This window comes from Lupinus angustifolius, chromosome LG10 (genome assembly GCF_001865875.1).
Source record: "Lupinus angustifolius cultivar Tanjil chromosome LG10, LupAngTanjil_v1.0, whole genome shotgun sequence".
NCBI classification, from domain to species: Eukaryota; Viridiplantae; Streptophyta; class Magnoliopsida; order Fabales; family Fabaceae; genus Lupinus; species Lupinus angustifolius.
In genome coordinates, this window is record NC_032018.1 from 3,435,122 (window position 1) to 3,462,289 (window position 27,168).

At 30.5% G+C, this 27,168-nt stretch overlaps 1 protein-coding gene across 1 annotated transcript; it reads right to left on the minus strand.

Moving 5' to 3' along the window:
- LOC109358098 (protein KNATM-like) lies at window positions 1-2,975 on the minus strand. Its single transcript, XM_019602174.1, has 3 exons — window positions 2,688-2,975; window positions 1,781-1,891; window positions 1-345 (listed from the first exon to the last, which is right to left on the minus strand). The coding sequence occupies exons 1-3, from the start codon at window positions 2,850-2,852 to the stop codon at window positions 163-165; spliced, it is 459 nt and encodes a 152-aa protein (XP_019457719.1). The 5' UTR covers window positions 2,853-2,975; the 3' UTR covers window positions 1-162.

Sequence of the window (27,168 nt, forward strand, 5' to 3'; positions counted from 1 at the left end):
AACTAAATGCCATGGGTTCAATTGAAAGAGAAATGACATTTATAAATAACAGCATACATGCATGTCCATTATGATTTCAAATCTCATGTCCCTATATAGAAGCCTTAATAGCTAGCCTAGCTAGCTAACAAATATTACACTTCCACACAGAAAAGTGAACCACTAAATTGTAGGATTTCTTCTGAATTTGCACTCACTAGAAGAAGTAGCATCTGCAGGTGCATGCATAGTTACCATAGTGAGTTCCCTAAGTTGTGAATGCATGTTGTTTATGAAAGCCATGGACTTCTTTTGTGGTTCCTCTATTGCTTCTTTAAGCTGCCCTAATGCCATGCAATATGCTTCCTGTACAATTGGTTCCATATATTTCAAAACACAACCATTTGTACAAATAGCAATATTAAACCTCTTTATACCAATATTGTTTTTGCTACAATAAGGTTTGAACCTTGGAACTCATGTGTAAACTAATCAAAACCTCTCAACCCTAGTCGCCTAGCCCAATGATTTCACTTTACAGATATCGAGTTTAACTATTCCATATAGAAGTAATAGAACTCTAGCTAAAGTTGAAGTGGATTATTATTTTTATTTTGGAATTTCAATATAGAATCGGATGATTCATATGGCAAGAGATATACATGAAGTCAACAAATTTACATCATTATTACATCATTGGTTTGAACTAAAATATATTTTCTAAACTTTATTTGAGTTGGGCATGCATTTTTTTCTCATTTTAAAAATGACTAAAAAATAAATAAATTGCAAAGCTTTAAATTTGTTTCGAACCAAATCATCAATGTTTTAAACATTCTTAATGGTATAGTTAAAACTCAACCGTGACAAAGTTGTGGAATATTATGTATGGGTCTTTATGTTCAAACATCACTAGTTATACTCATCACTTCCTGTTAAAAAGCAAAAAAAAAAAAAAAATTTCGCTGTAATTTTTTGTGATGATGACATTCACAGTTTATAATGTATTGCATCACTATGAGCATGCTAAAATCTTATTTAGGAGAGTCCAATACTTAGCTAAAGAAACATTTGATATTTTTAAATTATTTTATCTAAAAATAATTCAAAATTTGAATGTATATTATTATTTTAATAAACTTTGACCTAAACTTTTTCATTTGAGAATTTTAGACATGAAAGATGAAACTAGAGGGAAAGTTCATCTTCAACGGATAAGTAAATTATTACTTTTACATTTGTATATAGAGGCAAAAATATCATTTCATTATATCTTAATTCTTAAGTTATTATTTTATCTTATTTTTATCCTATTTTGGGTATATTTATATCTCCATAATGGTAGAGTATCCTAACTAGAAATTAACTACAACCCTTTGATGGGGGGAAATATGTTTATTATCCCCAGGTAGAGAATTATAGTAATAGCATTTACTCTAATGCTCTCTTTGCGGCTTAAAGTAATTGTGAAGAGACAAATCCTGAACAAGAGCACAAACACAGAGACAGATAGGGCAAATGTCACACTCGTGGAATTGGAACAAAAAACTATGCACATTTCTCAGTGTTGTGTCTTATTCCATCAGGAACACATCCTTTACCAACGATGAACCATCCATTAATGGAGAATAACATTAATTTCCCATCATGTTAGGTTATTTATCTGACTTTGCAGTCCTTGACTCATCATCCACCATAGCATTATTCATTCGTTGGCTTTTATGTAATAAACCCACCCAAGCATATATGAAAGATATAATATATATATATATATAGAGAAAGAGATTGGAATTAGTGTTACCATGAAGAGATCAAGCTCAGTCTGGCTGAACATTCCCAAGTTTTGTTTCTTCATTGATTGCATCTCATGATCTATCTTCAGCACACTGTCCAAGTTGGAAATGTCACCAACCTGCAGAAAAGAAAAGCTGGCCATTAATTAATTACATCATTATTGGTCAAGGAAAGGTGCTCAAACTAAAATGAATGAGCCTCTTAGTTTTAATTTTGGGTCATGATGTAAGGTATTCATTTTGAATTTATCAACTATAAATGGATGCTTAAGAATTTCACGAGTAACTGAAACTTCATTTTTTATGGTGGGTTAGTTCATGCTCAAATTAAATGTACCACACCTTCGTTTCTGATCATGATATGCATATTCTTGACCTACAAGTTATATAATATACTACATATATATAAACTATAAGTGGTTGGAGGCTAGAGTAAAAGTTCGAGTTTGAGGAAAAACAACTTAATTTTGTATGAGTTTTGATAGTTCTAGTTTGGACCCTTATAGATCCAGTCAAATATATCATAACTTTGTATATACAATTAAAACATAAAACCAGCCGCAAAGTAGTGTTGGGTTAACTTGTGTATACATATGAATTATTCTGTTCCCTTCATTATATGGGATATATTGCCTTATATATAATCCCAACTCCAGGATATCTAATCTTTTATATCATTATTCAAGATTGAAAAAGTTGAAAACCCAAGAAGAATGATCTCTTTAATAGGGGAAAAAGAAAACTCTTAAAAGACGATGAAGCTTCACTTTAAGACACGTTCTCTCTATTAACATTCACTTGAGAAAAACAAATTAACTTGAATCAAGGTTTGGTTTTATAAAACTTGCTGATAACTAAGCATATGAATCCTATATGCTACATAAATTAATGCAGAAGGAAGAGAGAGAGAGAGACCTTCAAACATTCCAAGTGAGTTTCAACCAGCAATCCATAGAGAGGGTGACTAGAGATTCTTCTCTTGAGAATCTCATTGTTTTCTTGTTCACCTTCTTGTTCTTGTTCTAATTCTTCATCTTTATGTTGTCGTTCATAGTTCTTTTCATTACTCTTAGATTCCATATCTATCTTTCAGCAGAAGAAATGAATCTTTGGTATAGAAGATATACAAGTGCTGCTCATATATATACAGATATACTATACTATCTGAGAGAACATGATGTGAAATATGTACTATTATCTCAGCTAGCTGAAGCAAGATGATATATGAGGTCAGTGAGCTGATTGAGACATTGAGATGCTCCCACTTTTGGGAGTAACCAAACTGAATGACCCTTCCATGCATACCTCTTAATTATAATAGATTGGAATTTGTAACATAAAATGAGGTGAAGAGAGTATATTAGCACATCTTCTATATCAAAAAGTATGTCACTTCATGTGAGAAATGTATCTACTTTAAAGCTTAGTTGTTAAGTATTTTTTTGACTAATAAATAATGATACATGAAATGACACACTTTGCATAACAAATGATGTGGTCTGGAATGTCAAACTTTTTTTGTCTTTGCAATATATATTTTTTGGTATTACTGAGGGTATCACATCACCTTATGGTAAAGAACTAATCAATTTTGTGGATTGTTGTTGCCACTCTCAACATGTGTCACTCATAGGAATTAAACTCTTAATCTTTTGATCATTCTAGATATCTAACATAATCTTAGATCATTAGATAGTTTTCTATACATAAGTAACAAACTAATATTTCGGATTATGTTTTTAACTGAACTCTTTATAAATGTTTTTATACACATAATCATTCCTACACTATCAAACTTAGGACTTCATACTCAAATACTTTAATCTTTTCAACTTGGATCAACATGATAGGATGTGTGAAACTTTATCCTTTATACAACAAATTATAATATTAAACTTTTACAACTCCATTGTTGGATAAAATATAAATTCTTACAACTTCTCACACGTATTAAATAAATTATAAAAAAGTTTTTTAATTTTAATATACAAAATTATTATAAAAAGAAACATTTCTAAGGGGGTGGGGTGTGCCTTTTTGCTTTATCTATGACCATGTCCTTTTCCACTCATGAAAGCAACACTTCAAAAGTTTCTCGAGCAATGGGGTGCCCCTTTAGTTAGTACACTGCTCCTTACATCTAGCCACTGTTTTCTGTCTTTTTTATTTTTCTTTGTTTAATCCTTTTTACTACTAACTCATTCTCTCTCTTTCTTTCATAGTACAACTGAAAAAGGCCAAAACCAAAACTGTTCAAACCTCATCAATTTGCTTCTTCATTCCTGTTTCCGTTACTGTTCAGTGGTCCTAAAACAATAGGACAGGTGTTTGCTATAAAAATAGAAATGGACAAGTTTATGGTTAAAGTAGTATATATTCCATGTTCTTCACTACAATATAATATCTTTGTTTTGCAGTTTAGTTTAGTTCATTTTGATTTATATTGGTTTAATAAAGAGGCTAAGAGGGTGTCCACTCATAAAAAGAGAAAGCAAAAAATGGCAGAGCAAGAATATATGAGTTGGCATAATTATTTGGAACCTACGTTTTTCTTAAAGAATTGTTTTGGAGCATTACTAGGCAGTCAATATTCTTCTATTGTTTGAAAAAGTTGATATTAATTTTTTAATTAAGGGTAGATGAACAAATGTTGATTGAATTTTGTCAATTTCTTTATACTAACAAAGTTGTTTTTCCCCATTGATATGACAATGATGGAAAAGACATGTAAACTATGCTTTTTTATTGACTATTTTATACGAGTAAGCCTATCATTTGTATCTCTTGCTTAAAGTTTAGTGTTCATTTGTTCCTTTTATTTTCTATACTTTTAATTCATATATGACTAGTAAAGGCAAATAATACTTTCAGCTATAGTGGTCTTTTATAAATATATTTTCTTTTGCATTTCTTTTTTGGGGTAAGCAGGTCATGTCATTATTCTCTACTTATTTACTCCTTAAGTTTAACTCTAGTATAGTTTAACTTTTGTGTATATATTTGAATAGTAAATAATAATTAAATATGAATAATAAAAGATATAATAATAGCATATAAAGTTAATATGCTATCAGTTGATACATATTTTTTCAAGGTTTAATCCTTATATTTACAAAAAAAAAATCTTAGGAGGCTAATTCTTTGCAAGTACCAAATAAAGTGAGATATAAAAAGTGTAGATCAGTCTAAAAAACTCAAGAACTAAATTGTTCCATAACTAAATTTAGGACAGATTAAAATGCAAGTAGAAAATATTCTTAACGTCTTAGTTACTAATTTACTTTCTCCATGAAGTTAAAAATCACAGTTGCGAGAAAACAATATACCTTAATCAGGATTGCCCTTAAGAAACCGAACCATAGCTTCCCATTACTCTATTTGATTGAAGTTAAGTTTTCTTCTTAACTATATGTATTTGAAGGCAATCCAAGTTAGATGCATTCCTAAAGACATAAACTTAAAAAAAATGCATAGTGTAAGAGTTTTTTATATTATCATTGTATTATTTATCATTCATTTTCAATCATTATTGACTTTTATATAAAAGTAATACAAATGAATTATGAGTGATGCATTGACTATGTATAAATCTTTACACCATCAGTTATTACACTCCATTTTATTTAAAATAAGATAAAATTTTCAAAATATAATCTAACCGTAATCTTAAAACTTAATTGGTGGATGAGTTATTCTCTTAGGGTTAGTTTGGGAATTGGATTTTGGAGAGGAAGGAAGGGAAAGGGAAGGCTTAGGAGGCATAAAATACATTTGTGAGATGACTCCAAAGCCTTCTCTTTCTCTTCCTTCCCCTCCAAAATCCAACTCCCAAACTAACCCTTAAATCTCGATGTGATATCCTCAACAATGTTATTGGGCTCAAACGGCCCAACAGTTTGATACACTATCACTATATAATCTTCTATTCATTTTTAATCATTGTTGACTTATCAAAAGAAATATTACAAATTAGTAATAAATGATATACTGATTATATATAAATCTTTATACACTCTGTAACTTAAAATAACACATCACGCTTCTAGTCTCATATCTTAAAATCACATACATATTATATTCATTTTGAATTATTAAAATCCATGGCAAACCTGACCTTAGCATTTCGTGGTGAATTAAATCCATTAATATAAGGATTTAATTTAAGAAGGTTATGATGGGAGGGGGTTGCTTTGGAATAGCTGCATTGAATGATCATTGTCATGGACCACGTACCATGAGTTTTCCACGGTTTCAGTGTTTGAGGGCCAGATATTACTGACTCCTTCATTTTTTACTACAAGAAGAAGCAAAAGATTTTGTATTCCGAACCTCTTTTAATCAGTACCTATATTCTCTCAATTCAACCTTCACTACTCTTTTCCTTTTTCTTTTGGGTGAAAATCAATTATTTTACATACTAACTAATTTACATGAATTATTTTGTTGTTGATACCAAGTTTGTTTGAACGATGGCATTAATTGGGTCAGTGGGATGACAATAGAAGAGCATTTATGTAAGAGCATATTTGTAAACAATAAAGTGCAATCATATGTATAATGTAACATTGTTAACTTTAAATATTAATTTAGTTTTTAGTTAATCCATATTTATTAAAATTTTATTAATGTTATTGGGTTAGATATAGAAAAATGGAATAAAAATCTCAATTCATAAAAAGTTAACCAAATAGGATGCTCAATTTAAAAAAAAATCTAATTATTGCCTAATTTATAAAAGGGTATATTGATTGATTGATTCATTGAAGGATATCTTATCCCACTGCACACATAGGTAATAGGATATTGATAGTTCTCATATTTTTACGAATGAGAGAAAATGTAAAGCACCTAGGTCTAACTAAACCATAATAATATGAGAACTATCAATACCACAAATTAAAATCTAGACTCCATATTATATTTTCAAGGCATATACAAGTTCGAAACAAACATGCAACTAGGAAGAAAACCATCGTTATCTATTTCCATAGTATTGTTATATCAAAGAAGCCATAACACTTTACATTAGATGTTTCCCTATCCCACCCAATAAACTTGGGGGAACATGCTAGAATAGAAAATGAAAAGAAAAAAACTAATAAAAAGGAGAAACATATATCTAATATCCAATAAACTATCATTAACATTTAAAAGAAAATAAGTGATATGGAAAATATAACACAATGTCTGAATAGTAAATACTCTCTGCTTGGAAAACAGAGAAAGCAGGGGAAGCAAATAAATCCCCCCTCTTCTATTTGCATAGTTCAATACACTTAGCCAAAACCCTGCACCATATTATTCTGACCCTATGATTCACCAACTGAGATGGATCTGCCGGAGATCCCCAACGGTGACCGGGAAATTCGCCGGAGAACAGACTTTATCTCAGGCTGCCCATGTGACCAATCAAGATTTTTCTCCGATTCCTGCTTTATTTTTCTAACTTGGTTATGAATTAGAACACCCCTTTGGATAAAGCTTCCTTCTTTTTTGATCTTCATGTTCTCCATGCTCTAGCTCAAATACAAAAATTCTTCAACTTTTTTCAAACAAAGTTTCCAAGCTACCCTCAAATTCTGTTTTTTTTTTCTTCTTCTTCTGTCTATGCTACTCTATAAGAGATGATAAAATCATAAAATAAAACCACTACTTCAATGATACATATATATGAGTGTGTCTATATATACATATATGAGGAATTTGAGATTGAAACGTAAAGGTAATGATAAAAGAAAGGTTTAGTGGGAGAGGTCTATCTTTTTGGGATGAGTTTGAATATGACCAAATTGGACCATGTCGTTGACACATGCGGTCAAATAACATGTGTGACCACCCACTTGATTTAATATATTGCTAACGTTTTTCAACTGTTAAGATGTTACAACTTAATCTAGGAACTGTTTAATTGCATTCTCAGCTAAAATGGAACATTCTATTAAGTATTAACCTTATCTTATAAATAACTTGATTGTTATTAAGTTTTTGTCTTGTTATAATTTGATTGACTTAATTGAGGGTTAGGAATGATTGTCTCGTGTCAAATTCGGAAAAATCTTCATACCCAACTAACACTAATAGACATAGAATTTAAACCTCATCCAATTCAGTTAATACCAATCGTGTCAACTTCATGACCAGTACCAGTTTTGTGAAACATAATATTATTTTTGTTCCGTAGCTTATCCTTGTCATTTTCCTCGAAAATAATTTCGTGCGTGTGAAGGGATATTGTTCTCTTTAAGGCAAAGAAAAATGAAATGGATAATTATGAAGACCCAATAAATCATTCAATTTGATGCTTTTAGTTACAAAGTTGCCAAGTTGGACAGTGACCGAGAATTACAATGCGTACGACTGGTGATTATTCTTTTGGGCGGTAAACAATAGTGAGCGGTATTTGAGATTAGGGAATGAAGTATATTTATATATTGAAGATGAGAAAAAAATATATATACTAACAATATAAGAGTTTTTTATATTGTTATTGTATCAACTACTATTCATTTTTAATTATATTTATTATATTTAACTTTTTAGAAAAAGTAATCCAAATGAAAGATAAATTATGTTACGTTTAATTCTTTAATATCAATATTAGAAGATTATGCTAATATCACCTGCAACCATACATATACAATGCTATTTGAACGGCGAGTTATATTTTGGATACATGTGTTCATGACGATGACCAAGCTTGGATAAGTAAAACAATGATATGTTGTCCTAAATTATATCTCATATTAATAAGAATGAAATAAAAATAGAAAGAAATAAATATTAATTTTTTAATTGATATAATATATTTTCATTGGTATGATACAAATACATAGTTTTAAACAACAAATCTTTATTAGAATAAGCATACCTAATTATGTTCCAAAGTGGGAGGTTCAATAAATTCCAAAACTCCTATTAAACCTGAAGACTTTGTCTATTGCCTCGTGTGTTGGATGGATGTTTATTTAATTGACCACATTTTTTATGCTATTAATAAGAAATAGCTTTGAGGATTCGTGGCATTCATTGATGAGAGAAAATGAAAATGACGACAATAAACGTCGTGGTTGAGATTGTGGGGTGGCTGGGCGGCTAAGTTTGTTAAGGACTTAAGGGCACCAATACCAGTGTTTTCAAAGTGAGTAACCGAGTATAGTATAATTATTACTGTGCATTAATCATTACTAGTGTGTTTAAAACATTATGAGTAATTTACACTTATCTACTCTCTCTTTCATTTTTTTTCTTTTTTATATTTTTCTTATTCAATTTTTTTTATATTGTAAAAAACTAATATACACTTATATATTACTTTTCAATTATATATTCTTTATTATATCTTTTTTCATCTCATATTTCTCATTTTATTTTTTAATATAGTTTTAATATTCATTAAATGAGGTAAAATTATGTTCAACATTTACATCATATATCGACTTTTTAAAGTATATTTATTGCCCACATTGAAAGTTTTGGAACAAACTCAATATATTACTTATATATCTAATATAATTTATATGATTATTAATTAATGAAAAATTATATATGTATGAAAATGTTATATAATTTTACCAAAACTAAAAGCTCTTATATAAAATTTACTCATATAAATATCTTCCCTCTCGTCCATTTTTTGTGTGATCCAAGTGAACAATTTCTTTGGTTACATAAAATAACATGTCGTCAGATACCGGGTGAGTGAAAATAAAGATTATGAGATTAGTGGGTTGAATTCTAAAATTATTTAACTATCATTTGCAGTGAGAGTGTTAGTTACAAATGGGGTTAAAATAATAAATAATTAGTTAAAAATTAAAATGACGAATTAAAAGTTACACACCACAATGACGAATGAGTGTTGAGAAAGAATAATATATATATTATATAACATTGTCACATTTCAAATGATGTTGATTAAGTTGAGAATTCCTTATCATTGGTGAAATATCAATCCTAGGATCTTGAATCTCCTGAATTCATCTTTCCGGATGTGCTCCTTTGATCTACGTTTCTGAAAGAGATTTTGTGGTAAGATGATTTTCCTCAACCAAATATCTGATTCATCTTGGGACTTGCGTTTTTACTCTAATGGGGAGAGGAGAAAAATGAATTTGATTTGGTGTATTGGGGACCATAACCTTCCTTATGCATTAACTTATAGGGTTCCCATATTGTTAACCTGATGAGTATCCACCCATTAAGCCCATATCCGTTTTCAGCTTTTAGAAATATAAGGGGACATAGTAATTAGATCACTTATAATATAACCCCGGAAATAAATAGATGATATCATTATATCAAATATATGATGTCCATCTTAATTAGAAATCATAAATTTCTAACAATCTCTCACTTCGGTTTCATATCTTCCTGAAACAATTATATTACACGTTCTTTAGGCACGCATCCGTATGCTATTTATATTTAGACTTCTCATTAATACAATCCAGTCCATCTCATATATCAACTATGGAACCACTGCAACTTTCATCACATTTAAGTGTGACTCAACCACGATGATCACCATATTAACATACTCAATGACATAGATCAAATATGGATGACTGACATGGAAATTCCATGCAATATGATCTCAATCATGTCTATTTCCAACTGGTCATTATTTATTCTTTAGTGAGATCAATCCAAAGTTTTTAATTGCAACACAATTGTTACAATGTACAACTTCAAAATGAACCAATAAACCATCAACTTTGTTATGCATAAAAAACTGTATATAATATCCAAAGCAAAACATAAAACATATAGGCTCCCACTAAACTAAGGTACCCTAAGGAACAACACCCATATGAGCAACATGCTCATGAAAGACTTTAGGTACCAAACCCTTAGTCAGTGGATCAGCTAGCATAAAATTTGTCCTTATATGTTCTATGAAAATTTATCCATTTTGAACACTTTGTTTAACAACCAGAAACTTTATGTCAATGAATTTTGACTTTGTAGAACTATTATTGTTGTGGGCGTAAAGAACCGCAGACTTGTTGTCACAATAAATCCTCAATGGTCTTTCAATACCATCGACCACACGTAAGCTAGGGACAAAATTCCGCAACCATATGTCATGGTCTGATGTTTCAAAACAAGCCATAAACTCCACAACCATAGTTTAAGGAGCTATAAGCGTCTGTTTCACAGACTTCCAAGAGATAGCACCTCCAGCCATTACAAACACATATCCAGAGGTGAAGTATCTACTGTCTAGACATCCAACAAAATCGGAGTCAGAGTACCCAATGATCTCTAAATTCTCAGACTTCCCATAAGTGAGCATGTACTCCTTTGTTCTCTTCAAGTAACGCATAACACGTTTGACTGCATTCCAATGATGCATTCCATGATTACTCAAATATCTGCCCAAAACTCCCACAACAAATGCTATATCGGGACGTGTGCAAACTTGAGCATACATTAGACTTCCTATTGCAGATGCATAAGGAATCTTTTGCATATCGTATCTTTCAAGGTTATTATTGGGGCACTATTCGAGACTAAAGTTGTCTCCCTTAGCTATAGGGGTATTCCCCGATTTATTGTCTTTCATGCCAAATATATCTAGGACTTTATCTATATAGCTTTCTTGTGATAACCTTAGGATACCTTGAGAGCGATCTCTCAGTATCCGAATACCTAATAAGAAAAAAGCTTCCTCAAGATTTTTCATTTCGAAATTCTTCGTTAGAAATCTCTTGGTCTCATGCAATAGTCCCATATCACTGCTAACAAGCAGTATATCATCGACATATAAGACCAGAAAAATAAATTTACTCCCACTGAACTTATGGTATACACAATCTTCAAATTTATTTTCCTCAAAACCATACGAGGTAATAACTTGATGAAATTTGTGATTCCATTGACGAGAAGCTTGTTTAAGCCCATAGATGAATTTCTTTAATTTGCATACCATAGACTTTAAGCCAACTGACATAAAGTTTTCTAGTTGCACCATATAGATCGTTTCCTTAATGTCACCATTAAGAAACGCAGTCTTAACATCCATCTGATGTAGCTCTAAATCAAACTGAGCAACTAGTGCCAATATTATTCTAAAAGAATCCTTCGAAGATACTGGAGAGAAGGTTTCTTTATAATCAATGCCTTCTTTCTGAGTGAAGCCTTTAGCTACTAAACGAGCTTTATATCTGTCAATATTACCCTTTGAATCCCTCTTGGTTTTAAATATCCATTTGCAACCAATAGGTTTCGCACCTTCAGGTAATTCGACAAGATCCCAAACATCATTATCATGCATAGACTTCATCTCATCCTTCATGGCATCAATCCACTTTTGAGAGTTAGAACTTTTCATGGCTTGACAAAAACCATCTTCTACTAACCCAATGTCATCCTCATGTTCTTGAAGCAATACAATATAATCATCAGGAATTGCACTTCTCATCTCTCTAGTGGATCTCCTTAATGACACTTCTACTTCTTGAGGTTGTTGAATTTGTTCTATAGGTACTTAAGGGAGAACCTCATTGTTGTCTTGTTATGAAATATTGTCAGGGACAATACTCTGAACATTATCTTCTATTACCGAATTTATTCCTTGAATGGTAATAGGCACAAGAACTTGTTCACTATCAGTAACAAGTTCTTCCTCAAAGACAACATCCATTATGTTTTCTTCATTCTCAAAATCAACTTCCTCAAGAAATCTTGCATTTCCCGTCTCAAAAAAGAGTCTTGAAGTGGGATCATAAAATTTATAGCCCCGAGAGCGTTCAGCATAGCCAAAAAAATAGTGGTTAACTGTTCTTGAGTCAAGTTTTCTTTCATGCGGCCTATAAGGTCGCGCCTCAGCTGGACCACCCCAAATGTGCAAGTGTTTTAAGCTTGGTGTTTTATTAGTTCAAAGCTCATATGAAGTTTTGTTATCTGCTTTACTTGGCACCCTATTAAGGATGTAAACTGTGGTCTTTAAAACTGTCCCTTAAAGAGACTCTGGTAATGAAGAATGCCTAATCATACTTCTCACCATATCCTTTAGAGTTCGGTTTAATCGCTCAACAACACCCTTCATGTTAGGTTTGCCTGACATAGTGTATTGTAGAACAATTCCACATTCTCTGAGGAAAAACACAAATAGCCTTTTCACAACATCCTTATTATTCTTTCTTATCTTATTCTGAGAGGTCATAGTTAAGTGAGCACTTTCAGTCTTATCTCTCTACGGTCTCTCTTCCTCTTGCAATAGTTCATCTTAGTGTTATAACTCACTTTCGATTGCCCAAAGTGTGCAGGAAGCGAGATCAAAACCAAGTGCTCGAGTAAGTAATCACCAAGCTCGAACTTAAGTGACTTGAGTTTTGATGCGAGATTAGACATCTCCATAGTGTACTCCCTTATGTTCCATTTGCCTTTATACTTCATGCAGATGAGTTTAGCCAAAAGGCTACTCGTCTCCGCGTTTTCATTTTTGGCAAACCATGGTTCTATTTCTTCAAGGAACTTTCTTGCACTCTGACCCTCAGAAATAGAGCCCCGAAACGCTTCTAGAATAGAGCGTTTCATGATCATTAGCACATTCAATTAAAGTCTTCCAATTTCTCAATTTTAACATCATCGAGGATTTCCATAGTAGAAATGGATTTCTCCACCTAAAGTGTCAGATCTAAATCCATATAGTTGAGAATAATTTCTACGGCTTTCCTATAGACCTTTAAAGTTTGTCCTATTCAGCAGTGAGATGTTCTTAATTTGAGCAGAAATATTTGCAACACTAGTAAAAGAACAAAAAAATTGCAATCGTTCTTGCAATTAAACTCACATTCAACTTTAATACTTAAATATAAATGATAATGAGACACATCACGAGTTACCTAGCACAACATTAATATTCAGTCTTTGGACAAAAATATTAACTTGGAAGTGGTACACTTAATGTAGTAATCAAATATTGATAATTAGTTCTGTCAAACAATAAGTCTTTCTTTGGACCGACTTACTATTCACATGGAAAACCATAGGATTATCACATATTTATTGCTTCAAATATGTTTGTAATCTGGCCAAATAATAATCATCCTTTTGGTCAATCACTATTCGCATAAAATCCAAACATATAATTGGCTTGATATTTCATATCAATCACTAATGATACTCTTGTTTGTGGTCAAACATTGATCATAATGCATGTCAAATAATAAACCCTTCTTTGGACTGATTTGTCATTCACATATGCAACTTTATAATAATCACATGTTTACCATCACATGTTTACCATCACATGTGTGTATACAATCCGGCCAAATAATAATCTTCCTTTGGGCCGATTAATACCCGCATGGATACATATATGCACTAGCATTTGACACTTATTATGAATAATTCACAGAAAATATGTCACTTTTGCAACTTCATATTTAATAGATTCACTTAAAATGTCAAACAAATTTTATTTTCCAAAATAAAAACCATTAAGTTGACTTTGATTCAACATAACTTTAATCCAAAACATATATTATTTATATCGACATATAAATAGGTATATTCATTATAGCCTATTGATAGCATTGCATCATTCTCATCACAATAACTGCATTTTAAATTCTAATAATGGTCTTTCCATAAAAATATATATTACTATTTTAAACATGATTAAACATGATAGGGCAAACTCTCAAAACATAAACAATGTTTCAACAATAGCAACTACTTAATAATGCAATTAACCACCAACCAATGCAACAAACCATAAGTGTTGCAACCATTTAAACAAACAAGTTAAGTAATATATAAAACAATATTTAATATACCAGAAATCAAAATTTATAGTTTTCTTAAGATTAGCTTTACATTATTGGACTCTTTAATAATGGCTTTAATGGCAATCAATATCAGTCTTTTATATGAAAAGCTGTAATTTCTTTTTTATAAATATATGAGAACTATTATTAGTCTTTATTTAGAAAAATATATAACGTACATTATAAAGAACGAAAAAATATATAACGTTTTGCTGAAGGGAGATTCAGATCATTGTGCCAAGAATCATACGGAGCCCCTTTTTCATAACAAATAAAGTTGATTTTCAGCTAATGATTGCTTATGATTTATGAATCAAATGAATAATTAAGCATCGTTCCACATAAGTCACACATAATTAAAGGGGAAGTTTCATATATACTTCTAGAGAAATATTACGCAATAAGTAGAGAGGGCCAGAGGGGAATGAGAATTTTGGGTGTTGTTTAAAAATAAGAGTCAATAGCTATTTTGCTTCCACAAAATTTTATATATGTAATTTAGTTTCCAAAAAAATAAAAAACTTAAAATAGTTATTAAAAATATTAAATGTAGGTCAATTAATTACTTTTAGTATTAAATGATAGTTTCAACTTTTATTTTTTGGGATCAAAATAATTCTCATAGGAATTTATAAGAATCAAAGTGGGGATTGATGTTGTGAAAACTGGTTCATACCGCCCAGTTTCAAGTACAAAACCGACGAACCGAACTCAACACCGGTATTGTACAATAATATTGGTCATTAATTATATATGTCATACCATTTGATTTTCAATTGAATTGTGTTATTCATACTGACCAATTTTCATTTAAAATTATTTTTAATGAAATGATTATTTTTTACCAAAATATTAGTACCAGGATAAAAACACAACTACTATATTTGTTTATATTTCTAAAACATGATCTACATCAAGTAACATTTTTAATAAGTGATATAAATAAATTATTTATTATCTTCTTTGTTGATTTTTTAATAATAATTTGAACTGCTATATGGTTATATGAGTATTCTGACTGTTTGATGATGACATGATATTAATAACCATGATGATGAGTATTTATTCTAAAAATAAAATTCCCCATAAAAGGTGTGAGTGCAACGAAAAATACAAATTAAAAAATAAAAGTTGGTGTCATTTTTTATAATTAAATTTAAAACATAACTTTTCCCTTAAATATTTTTTTAGAAGAGGAAATGTAATGGAATTTTTCAAACCCTCCTCAAAATGATGTATTCTTTAAGTTTATTTATGTTAGTATTTGAATTATCAATAACAAATCTCACATTATTTAAAATTGAATTGGATAAACTCATTGTCCTAATACCTTAAAGTTTTGATTCAATATATAGTGTCAAGTCTACTTATATATTATTTCATTTAATTAATGAAATAAGTTCACATACAATTCTCACAATAATTTTTGTTGGTTATATAGCAAACAAAAGTGCAGAGATGAAATGTGTTATATAGAAGACATTATTCTTATTCATCAATAAGACACATGATTTATACACCATGGAAAAGAAAACTGATGCGGGAAAAATAAATTTCTATATGAATAGCATAATGAGTCATATAAGTGCTCTAACATTGTTGGTGAAATATTCTTAACAGCCATATTGACTCCTTTTTTCCTAATGAATACTCCTTATTGCCTAATGAATACTCCTCCTTATTGCCTAGTGAATAGTCCTCCTTATTGCCTAATGAATAGTCCTCCTTATTGCCTAATGAGTATTCCTAAGAGATCCTGAGTCATATTAATCAACACTCCTCCTTGACTCATGAGCTGTAAATTTCAAGCTTTTGTCATATACTTATTCTTAGACCTGTCAAGATTGAACTTGGTTATGTAAGTCCATTTGACTCCTATACCCTTCTTGTCTTTAAGCATCTCTACCAACTCACATGTCTTGTTTTTTTCAATCACCATGAGCTCCTCCTTCATTGCATCTATCAATTTTTGGTCAGTTGCAACTTCTTCATATCCTGTAACATCTTATGATGTATTCATAGGTCCTCCAACATTTGTGTGTATCATTTGCAACTTTTGTGTAGCCTTCCATATCTTCTTTTGCGGAAAAAGAAGCCTTGTTTGCTTCTCATATCGGTAGGCAATGCGTGTAGGAGACTTTGTTTCTGTGCCTTCCTTGTGTACTACAACTTGCTTATCTTTAATCAAATCCAAGACAAAACTTTTGCCTTTCATTTAAACTTTAAACACCTCTTTGCCTTCTGAATCTTTAATCATGCAGTTTTTGTCTTCAAACAAAATCTTATAGTCTTTCTCCATTAATTGAGGAATACTTAACAAATTTTGATTAATTTTAGGAACATATAAGACATCACGAATTAATTTCAAACCTATGTAACTTTTAATTTCAACTGTTCATTTGCCTTTTGTTTCAATATATGCCACATTTCCAATTCTGACTTTGAAAATATCAGTTTTATGAAGCTCTTTGAAGAGCTCTCAATCATAAGTCATGTGGTTTGTAAAACCACTATCAATGAGCGAACTTTCTGTAGAACTGTTAGCGTCAAAGCATGATATAACGAACAATTGCTCTTCTTCTGGTTAATTATCAGCAACCTTAACTTCTCCTTGTTGTTGAAACTTGCATATTTTTTCCATGTGCCCTAACTAGCCACACTTATAACATCTTGCATCATGTCCCCACCAACATCTATTTTATGGATGATTAGTTTTTTGCAGTAGGAACAAGGTGGAAATACTTCATTGTTGCTACTTTGGTTATTGTATTTGTTGTTTGTAGAACCTGCAGTTTTGTAGTTGTTATTTTGTCTCCTTCTTTTGTCATTCCATTCATTGTTGTTTTGTAATTTGGTTTGGAAAGCACTCTCCACTTATCCTTTTTGCCTCATAAGCCTCATTTGTTCTTGTGCCTGTAATCTGCCAAGATCATGCTTGACATATCCTAAGACATTTCGAGAGATGAAATTGAAGCTTCATATTTTTCAGGAAGTGTAACTAGAATCTTTTGAACTATTCTAGAATCAGAAAATTCAGTACCAATAAGTCTTACATTGTTGGCAATGGCTATAAGTTTATCAGAGTACTCCTTGATTGTTTCTGAATCTCTCATCCTCTACATCTCGAATTCTCGGATCAAATTCATCACTTGCATCCCTTTGACCCTTTCATCTCCCTCATAATCTTGCTTCAAAAAATTCCAGATTTCACATGATGTTTTCAGTATCATTATTTTGTTAAAAATGGTGCATGAAACAACTGCATATAGACATACTCTTGCTTAGGACTTTCTTTGCTTCATCTCCTTCTCATTTTAATTTGTGCAACAATTGGATTGTATGGAAGAGTTGGAATGACATAATCTTGTTCAATGGCATCCCATAAATCATTAGCGTCCAAGAAAGCTTCCATTCTAACAGTCCATACATGATAATTCTTTCCAGTAAACACTGGAGGTGAAAATGCAGTAGACACTCCTTTTGAATTCATTTTGACAATTTTAGACAATAGAAGGTAATAGAGAAAGTGTTTTGGTTGTGTTTGGTTTGTGTTTGTTCTCACATATCCCTCAAGATGTGGCTCCGATACCAATTTATTGGTTATGTAGCAAACAAAAGTGCAGAGAGGAAATGTGTTATGTAGAATGCATTATTCTTATTCATCAACAAAGCACATGATTTATACACCATGGAAAAGAAAACTGATGCAGAAAAATAAATTCCTACATGAATAACATAATGAGTCACATAAGTGCTCTAACATTGTTGATGAAATATTCATAACAATCATATTGACTTTTTATTTCCTAATGAATATTCCTTATTGCCTAATGAATACTTATCATTATTGCCTAATGAATAGTCCTTCTTATTGCCTAATGAATATTCCTAACATATATCTACGTTTGAGGCATGCACTATACAAAAATAACCTTTTGTTAATAAGTACAAAAATCACTTTGATAATCTCTACAACACGAAATGGGTTAGTGTTCAATTGTTGTGTGAAGAATACTCATAACAGATTGCTTTATACAACCAATTTCAGTTATTAATGGTTTGATATGGAGTGTGTACATTTTTTGGGTATCATGTGTCATTACTATTAACACGTATATCATGAATGTTACTTATAGTCTTATACAAATGCCATGATTTTTTTTGTAAGTTTCCTTTTTTCTCTTCACTTTTGTACTTGCTCTTCATTTTTATCTAAACATATGATTTTTTTTGAAGTGGATGAAAATTTTATTAACTCAAGGGGTTATGTCAAACCATACAAATTACCTATCCTACAATTTACCCATTCTACAAATTAAAGGAAAAATAACAAAAGATGAAACTAGTAGACAAAAACTTAAGATCTTTCGAACATACTCCAAGAACTCAATTTTTTGCAGGTTCAAATCATATAGCAGTTGTTGGCAGCCACTTTAAATTTTATTTACTTTTTCTTTATGTCTACTTCTAATTTTTTTTGCCTTTTCCTTTAAGCAACCATAATAAACTTTGGAAAGGAAAGAAAAAGAATCTGCTGCATGAATGAGATTTGTTAAGCAACATTGCTTAGCTCTCTCTAAAGAGTAGTCCTTTTTCACCCAAGCACTTGATATAAGGTATTTTTTTTACAGAAAAAGATATATGCATTGACAATATACTCATCATTTATTTTCAATCATTATTGATTTTTAAATAAAATTAATATAAATGAATGATGACTGATATACTAACTGTGTATAATTTTTTATACTTTTAGTGTATGAATATTACACCCTTTCTTTTAACTTAATTTTCTTAAGTAATCTCACAAACCTAGCTAAACTCTCTGCAACAGCTTTCCAACACTCCCTAATTCACATTTGAATAAGTGGCAGATCCATTAATACACTATATGTAAATCAACTGGTGTGTGATTAGTACGATACATATGAGAATCTAGTAAGATTTTATATCAATGAACCAACACCTCCTTGGTTATGTTTAAATAACTTTAGTTGTGAAGAAGCCTTTTCTGTGCACTCATGTTACCTGGGGTGCATCAACACTTAACGGGCCGCATAACAATTTCTTTAAAGGGCCTAAAAAATTGGATATCAGGCCTCAAACATTATCATAATTTAGAGGACTATCAATTTTATTCTTTCTTTTTTTAATGGAAAAACTTTTTCCAAAGGCAGTGAGACTTTCATGTAAGCTTAGAGAAGGACTACCAATGTCAACCATAATTTATAGAAAAAAATATATACCGCTTAACTAATAAAGAAAAGTAAAAATCAAAACAAAGTTACAATGATTATGGACGAAAGGCTTAATTAGATATGTCAACCACTTTGTGTTGGTTAATTAATTATACCTTTAGCATTTTAATTAATTAATCAGCTCAACCTAAGCTTGTAAAATTATTTCCTATTAGAGTTAGCTCAAATGCTAGACATCAAATGTGAGTGTGAGTTCAATTCCTAAAAGTATGTTATCCTCTTACCTAGAAAAATTTAAATCTGTTGGTCAATCAAAAATAAATAAATTATCTCTTTTAAAATTACACTAAAGTGTCAGTTTGGTATAGGTAGAAGAATATAGAGTTGAAATATTCATAGATATCATGTAGAGTTTCTAGTTTCTCTGTAGATATCATCTTAATTTTATGCATGCATTATTACAGTTTACACCAAAACAGGCTTCTCCATGTATGTTTTATTGAACCCCATGAATAACTCAGGTCTCGCTAATTGAGCCTCATTCTTCCTTCTCCTTCCCAAAGCCACATCGACCCATCACTTCAATTTTGATGAAATAGCATAATCAATGCTTTTATATGCATATAACCCAAATGTTCATACACATTTTCACTTAAGTATATTTGGTTGATGGAGTAGGAATTGTAATTTTTAATCATTTTCAATTAGTGCAAAACTATAATTCTAAATCTAGTCCTTTAAATTTGGCGTTGGTAGTGGCATGGGTAAGATAATGGTGATGGTGAGATGGTTAATGTTCTTGACGAACTGGTGTAAGATAATAGCCACGATGAGAGTTGTGTTGTGTTGTTATAGTTGTACTGTCTCTTAATTTGCAACAAATGTATCATCTACTTATGTAATTTTAATCATTTGGACGAATATTTAGAAATGACAATAAATTTAGTAAAATATAACATAGTTCTACGAAATTTAAAGTCCTAATACGCTATCAAACATAATAATTAAATTTTAAATATCCAATTTTATGCCAACCTTGATTAAAAGTAAGTTAGTAACTATGTAGTTAGGAATGTTTTTTATTGAAAAAAATCTCCAATTTCTTGCTTTGATTCAAACAATTGAAAAGAACCATGACTAATAAATCACAACTCCTAAGTCGTTTTATATCACTTTATATTTATGAACTAATTGATGAACTAATTTTATATAACATTTTAAATTTAATTAGTTAAGTTATCGTTAACATACAAACTTTTAACGTCTAATTTTTCAAACTTTCGTTAATTTTACTTATCAATTTTCAGCCAACTTAGCAATATTATAAATCATCTTTCCAAATTTCTTGAAAACTTAGGGGCTTCTATTGGTTGTTTTACTAAATGGTCTCAAATTTGAACATGAACTGATGATGTGCTTCAGCCGCAATGGAAAAAAATTGCAATTCTATTGGTCGACATGTTAACATGCTTCGCTAGTACTTACTCCACGTGCATCACGATTCATGCATATACATGTCGACCCAGACGGTGGTGAAAGAAGAGAAGACCTACCCACTCAGCTTCTTCTTAATAATAAGCTTATCAATTCATTGTCTTATAACATAAAAGACATGCATATAAAAGAAGGATGGGGATTACTATTCCAAAATAGTGTACTCAATCCTGTCCCACACCATTTATATTTAAACACATAAATTTAATATTTTATAAAATAAAATAAAATAAAAATAAAATGTTACTTTTATTTGTTGGTAAATAATCATTGGATTGAGACATAGGGATAGGAACTCCAAGAGACATAGGATCCAGTTCCATAAAAGACATGCAATGTTACAAATTGGAAATAAGACCAATTAGTGTTGTGAACTCAATCAAGATTTTTTCACGCCTTAAACTATGTGGTTGAAATTAACTTGGAAAATGACATTTTCTAGAAAGCTTCTATAGTTTCATAAGTTTCACATATAGAAATAAAGAAGACTTGTAATTTTATAAACCGGTTAGCTATATCTATGGAAATATTAAATGAACATGACACTTTGGATTTGTTTCACGGCGCTGTTTTTTCAGCTTAGAATATTTTTCATTTCAAACGGATGACAATATAACAATATTTATGCTAATCTTATTGATTAAAGGTTGAAAATTATCCCTCAGTATTCCAAAGTTATTTGATCTCGACTAATCAAACTTGAGTTGAGAGACATTATAAAAGAGACAAAAAAAACTTTTAATGTATATTTTTATCATTCATATAAGAGTTAAACTCAAGACATTATTTAAGATAAACCAAGTTTTCATACTATCTGAATTACCACCCATGAGTTTTTGTAGTGATCTTTGGTTACTATAGAAAAAGCATATTATGAATATAATTTTCTTAGAGAACACTATAAAAGAATTCAAGCATCTTATGAATATATCTACACATATAGAGAGACTTGCTTGAATAATATTTTCTTTACAAAGTGTGTTAACCAAAATTCCAAATGATAACTAGAGTCGCCCTTTGATTTTTTCATGGTATTTTCGAATGTATGTATTGAAAAGTAAATGAGAGATATTTATTTTTTTGCTTTAAGATAAACTTGTTTAATTCAATTGTTTGTTTAGTTTAAGAAACAATGAGGATTTGGTAATCTCTTGACGTAAGATATTGAAAGGGTCATATTACTTCATATATAGATAGAACATTCTCACACTTGAATGTCATGGAAATTTCCATCAACCCTCCAAAAAAACTAGAAATACAAATAAAAAAACGGATTTGAAACGTATCACTGGTGGTTGATCCTACTATCTCTAAGAATATGAATCCCACAAAAGAGATATTTTTTTGGTGTGCCAAGTGAAAGTGGCATTAATGGATTAATGTTGCCTCTCAACTACAGAGCACACATATATGCGGAACATTAACAAAGCAACTGGGAGATAGAGAGGACAATATAAAGTGATAAGTGTAGGAACAAAGTCTATCTCCTTTTCCCAAAGTTCCATTATTGCAACCAAGTACATGGCTCTTCATACATAATGGATATTAGAGGTGAGAAAATTATTCACAATTCATAATTCACAATTCATCCAAATTCATCTATTAGAGTTAATAGATTTAAATGAATATAATTCAACGAATAGTATTGATAATAGATGAATTCAAATTCATTCATTATATCAAATGAATATCCACTTGGATGGATATCCAATCCATCCAAAAATAAAAATAAAAAAATAATTTTCTTTGGATTTTCAATTTCATTTAATATTCAAGAAAACTAAATTCAAGCAAATTCATCCATGATTCTCACTATCACCTTTAATATTTTATTAAATTGATATCAATTATAGGAAATGTGTATGTAGTTAATATTAAAAATTTATTCTTAAGTATATAACATATAAATGTATGTTAAAAATGTATGCACTGACCAATGCATTAGTTTTATACATTGTCACTATATCAGCCGCCATTTATATTTAATTATCATTGACTATTCAAAAGAAAATTCCAAATGAATGATGAATGATATAGTGATTATATATAAATCTTTATACTGATAGTGCATATATATTATACTCTAAAAATATTTGTTAAATAATTTATACATAGAACCTTAAACGACACATGCTCATAGAATTTTGAAAAAAAATATTTTTCTACAAAAGTTCAAAAAAATCACTTTTTAAAAAAAATCATTTTTTAAAAATTGATTTCTAAATGATTTTAGAAGTGTTTTTCTAAAAGGTGATTTTAAAAATTGTTTAGTTCAAATAGTAGTTTTTAAATTAATGTTTTTCTTCAATAGATTTTTTTAGTTCCAATAAAAAAAATCAAATAGATTGAATATTCATCCATCCAAATCCATGAAAAGGGAGTCATAGATAAATTGGATGGATTGAAATCCATTGGATATATATGAATTGAATAACTTAAAATGTAGTTTAAATGAATTTATATGGATTAATGGATTGTTTTCCATCTATCCATTAGCATCCAAATATAAATATATCCAAATTCATCTATTTGCCATCTTAATGGATATTTATTTGATTATTTCAACTACGTAGCTAGTATCTTGTGATCGACATTTAGTATTAAAAGTTTATGTCAATTCTAGTCTCACTACTTTACATGATTAAATCAAGATTGATAATAGTACACATGAATTCTTACGAGTGATCATCATTTAGTTTTGGAAATATACATCTGTGAATTCTAGCCTCATCACAATCTTTAAGATTAGGATTGTTAAAACCGAATTTTTGAATTAATAGATATTACCATGCTTAATATGTTAATGTTGAATATTAACTATTTGTTTAGCAAGTTTTTAGACATCAAGAAATTAAAAGTTGGACTATACAAAGGTGATATGTTTCATGTCTCGTGTTCGACTAAGATATTAAGATAAATTGTCCTCTTCAATTATATATTGTTATACATTATTATTTATACAATGTAATTAATTTTATAAAGTGTTATGTTAATCAATACTTTAAGACCATTATTTAAGGAATATTAAAAAATAAATTTAGCATCGGAAAGTGAAACTCAACATTTTTCAATAGGTTAATTTTCATCAATATAATTTAAGCAGGTTCAAACCTGTGAATGGTATCAATAAACAAGGTTTGGGTAGGACTCAACCCACCTGGAAGGAAATCATGCTGTATGGAAACAAAGAAAAGATGTCACACCTTGCCGAATCAGTGAAACCATTGGAATTCCATTCCAATCAATAAGGAGGAGTCCTTGAAAAATGTTTTTGTTTGTGAAGTTAAAAATTGAGAGGATGTTGCTTCAATCAAGGATGTACTTGCAAAGGAAGGTATTTTTTGGTGAAGCCAATTTCGATGGGAGGAAATACATTTTTGTTACAGGGAGACTTAGAAGAGGATTGCAACTAGCTCATTAACATGAATCTGGATTGGTGCCAAGCCCTATTCAAGTCGGTTCGTAAGTTCATCCCTTCAGATAGAGCTGGTGAGAAGGAAGTCTGGGTGAAATGTTGGGGTGTTTCTATACTTGCGTGGTCGATGGATTTATTTTAGATGCTAGCAGGAAGGGTTGGAGAGTTTATTAAGGTGGATGAAGAAACTTTAAACATGGACATAGTGATGGTTCAGAGAAATTAAATTGGTGCAGAAGGTCTTGCTCGGAGACTTGGCCTATGACATAGTGATGGTTGAAGAGGATCCTAGTCTGGAGTTTTGTTGTTCAAATGAGGGGGAAAATGGGTGGAATGAAGAAGGCACTGATAATCTTGATTCGAAAGATGGTGAATGGTGGCCGGAGGAGGATACCGACGGAGAAGATGACCCCATCTCGGTTGGGGAGGATGATGACATCAACAATAATCTGGGTGTAATGCATCCTAGTCAGAAAAAGGAAGTTGGGGATTGTGCAATACAAAGGATAGATGTTGGTGGAAGTGACATATAAGTCTGCCTTTTTGAAACTAGTTTGGCAGATGTAAGGGAGATAATACCAAATATCACTACTTTAGCATTTTTAATTACAGAGGAGAAAAGGGGGCGTCAGGAAGATGGCATAAAAGAGGTTGTTAACAATCCTCAAAGAGAAGAATGGGAAAGATAAAAAATGAGAAAAGGCAAAGGAGTTGATTTAGGTTTATAATGGGTGTTTGGGCCTAGGGTTTAGAAAAAGGTTTAGAAGGAACCCATTCAGAATCTCCTTATGAGACTTATGTGATGTCTGATTGTAAAAATTCATGTGAGGGGCAAGTGACTCTGGAAACTATTGGAAATATTATTTAAGGAAAAAAGAGGTGTGTTTGGACCACGTTGGAGCCCAAAATGTTGATGAAGGGGAACCAACTGAATGTAAAAAAAGCCTCTATTTATTCTTAAGTATATAACATATAAATGTATGTTAAAAATGTATGCACTGACCAATGCATTAGTTTTATACATTGTCACTATATCAGCCGCCATTTATATTTAATTATCATTGACTATTCAAAAGAAAATTCCAAATGAATGATGAATGATATAGTGATTATATATAAATCTTTATACTGATAGTGCATATATATTATACTCTAAAAATATTTGTTAAATAATTTATACATAGAACCTTAAACGACACATGCTCATAGAATTTTGAAAAAAAATATTTTTCTACAAAAGTTCAAAAAAATCACTTTTTAAAAAAAATCATTTTTTAAAAATTGATTTCTAAATGATTTTAGAAGTGTTTTTCTAAAAGGTGATTTTAAAAATTGTTTAGTTCAAATAGTAGTTTTTAAATTAATGTTTTTCTTCAATAGATTTTTTTAGTTCCAATAAAAAAAATCAAATAGATTGAATATTCATCCATCCAAATCCATGAAAAGGGAGTCATAGATAAATTGGATGGATTGAAATCCATTGGATATATATGAATTGAATAACTTAAAATGTAGTTTAAATGAATTTATATGGATTAATGGATTGTTTTCCATCTATCCATTAGCATCCAAATATAAATATATCCAAATTCATCTATTTGCCATCTTAATGGATATTTATTTGATTATTTCAACTACGTAGCTAGTATCTTGTGATCGACATTTAGTATTAAAAGTTTATGTCAATTCTAGTCTCACTACTTTACATGATTAAATCAAGATTGATAATAGTACACATGAATTCTTACGAGTGATCATCATTTAGTTTTGGAAATATACATCTGTGAATTCTAGCCTCATCACAATCTTTAAGATTAGGATTGTTAAAACCGAATTTTTGAATTAATAGATATTACCATGCTTAATATGTTAATGTTGAATATTAACTATTTGTTTAGCAAGTTTTTAGACATCAAGAAATTAAAAGTTGGACTATACAAAGGTGATATGTTTCATGTCTCGTGTTCGACTAAGATATTAAGATAAATTGTCCTCTTCAATTATATATTGTTATACATTATTATTTATACAATGTAATTAATTTTATAAAGTGTTATGTTAATCAATACTTTAAGACCATTATTTAAGGAATATTAAAAAATAAATTTAGCATCGGAAAGTGAAACTCAACATTTTTCAATAGGTTAATTTTCATCAATATAATTTAAGCAGGTTCAAACCTGTGAATGGTATCAATAAACAAGGTTTGGGTAGGACTCAACCCACCTGGAAGGAAATCATGCTGTATGGAAACAAAGAAAAGATGTCACACCTTGCCGAATCAGTGAAACCATTGGAATTCCATTCCAATCAATAAGGAGGAGTCCTTGAAAAATGTTTTTGTTTGTGAAGTTAAAAATTGAGAGGATGTTGCTTCAATCAAGGATGTACTTGCAAAGGAAGGTATTTTTTGGTGAAGCCAATTTCGATGGGAGGAAATACATTTTTGTTACAGGGAGACTTAGAAGAGGATTGCAACTAGCTCATTAACATGAATCTGGATTGGTGCCAAG